The sequence below is a fragment of the Orycteropus afer genome, unplaced genomic scaffold (genome assembly GCF_000298275.1).
Source record: "Orycteropus afer afer isolate SDZICR_OR568_19922 unplaced genomic scaffold, OryAfe1.0 scaffold00358, whole genome shotgun sequence".
Lineage (NCBI taxonomy): Eukaryota > Metazoa > Chordata > Mammalia > Tubulidentata > Orycteropodidae > Orycteropus > Orycteropus afer.
The window spans coordinates 3,309,792-3,310,940 of NW_006921945.1; the positions used below are offsets into that span (position 1 = coordinate 3,309,792).

At 55.4% G+C, this 1,149-nt stretch overlaps 1 protein-coding gene across 1 annotated transcript in view; it reads right to left on the bottom strand.

Annotated features, from left to right (window-relative positions):
- The window catches only part of TRIM24 (tripartite motif containing 24), a gene marked incomplete at its 5' end in the record, with an annotated part of 5,528 nt that extends 4,961 nt beyond the window's left edge, over positions 1-567 (bottom strand). The window contains 1 exon segment of the mRNA XM_007952798.1: positions 136-567. Within this exon segment, the coding sequence (XP_007950989.1) occupies positions 136-567 (432 nt within the window).
- Between the last annotated feature and the right edge of the window lie 582 nt (positions 568-1,149).

Genomic DNA, 1,149 nt, shown 5'->3' on the forward strand with positions numbered 1-1,149 from the left:
TCAACAATACAGCTCAACCCCTGGCCAGTAAGATCAGAAAGTTGTGGTGGGTGTTAGGTATGAGGGCCACTGCTCCTTATGGTAACTCCTTGTGGTAATTTCAAGGGCCTGTTATTTCTCCCGCTCACCACAGGCAGTTTTGGGAGAAAGGCACAGGGCGTCGGAGGAAGGCCTCCTGTGGGACACATGTGCAGGCCCCGTCACACTGGCCTCCAGGAGCTGAGTGCTGCGTTCCTACCTGGGGAAATTGGCCAGTGTGGGCACGTGGCAGGAGAGGTGGAACACTTTGGGACACTTCTCACAGCACAGGAGCTCCCCGCCGTTCTGACACACAGCACACCAGTCCTCATTGGGGTCGTCCTCTTTCCTCGTGTCTCCAACGTGGAGAGGGGACTTCTGGGCGGTGTCCAGCCACTTGGACTTGCCGTTGGAGGGGTTTTCCGGATGGGGCCCGGGCTGATCCCCCGTGCTGTCTGGAGGGTCTGACCTGGGCACAGCCTCCTCAGAAGCAGAGCCCTGGCTGCTGTTGAGGAGCAGGGAGGTGAGGATGCTCCTGGGATAGGTGGTCTGCAGTGGCAAGAAGGGACAGTACACAGAGATGTAGCTCTGATTAGTGCTGGGCCTGCTCACATGGGCATCTGCTCGCTTCCAAGGAGCCACACGCGTGAAAGCAGAACGTGTGCTGCTCTTAGAGTCCCTCACGGGACAGAAGACGAGGACCTCTACTGAAAACACCACAAGAGACCAGCTGTATGGGGGGAACCAGAAGAGGCGATATCCTTCAGTCTGCAGACAGCTACAGAGACTAGAAAAGGGGTGTTGTCTAAGCTTTCTAGTATTGCTGTAACACAGAGAGAAATGTATTCTTTCACAGTTAGGAGGCTAGGAATCTGAACCCAAGGCACCAGCTCTGGGGGAAGGCTTTCTTTCTCTGAGGGCTCTGGGGGAAGGTTCCTGTCTCCTCTCAACAGCTGTGGGTCCAGCGTTACATGGGGATCTCCATGGGCCTTGGCATCGATCTGACCCTGGGTCTAGGAGGTTGTCTGCACAGGGACGCTTTCTTGGTGGTAGTTAGGTCCCTCCCTGCTCCGTTCATTTCTCTCTTATGAGATAAAAGGTGTCAAACAAGCAAGGGCTGACTTTAGGAAG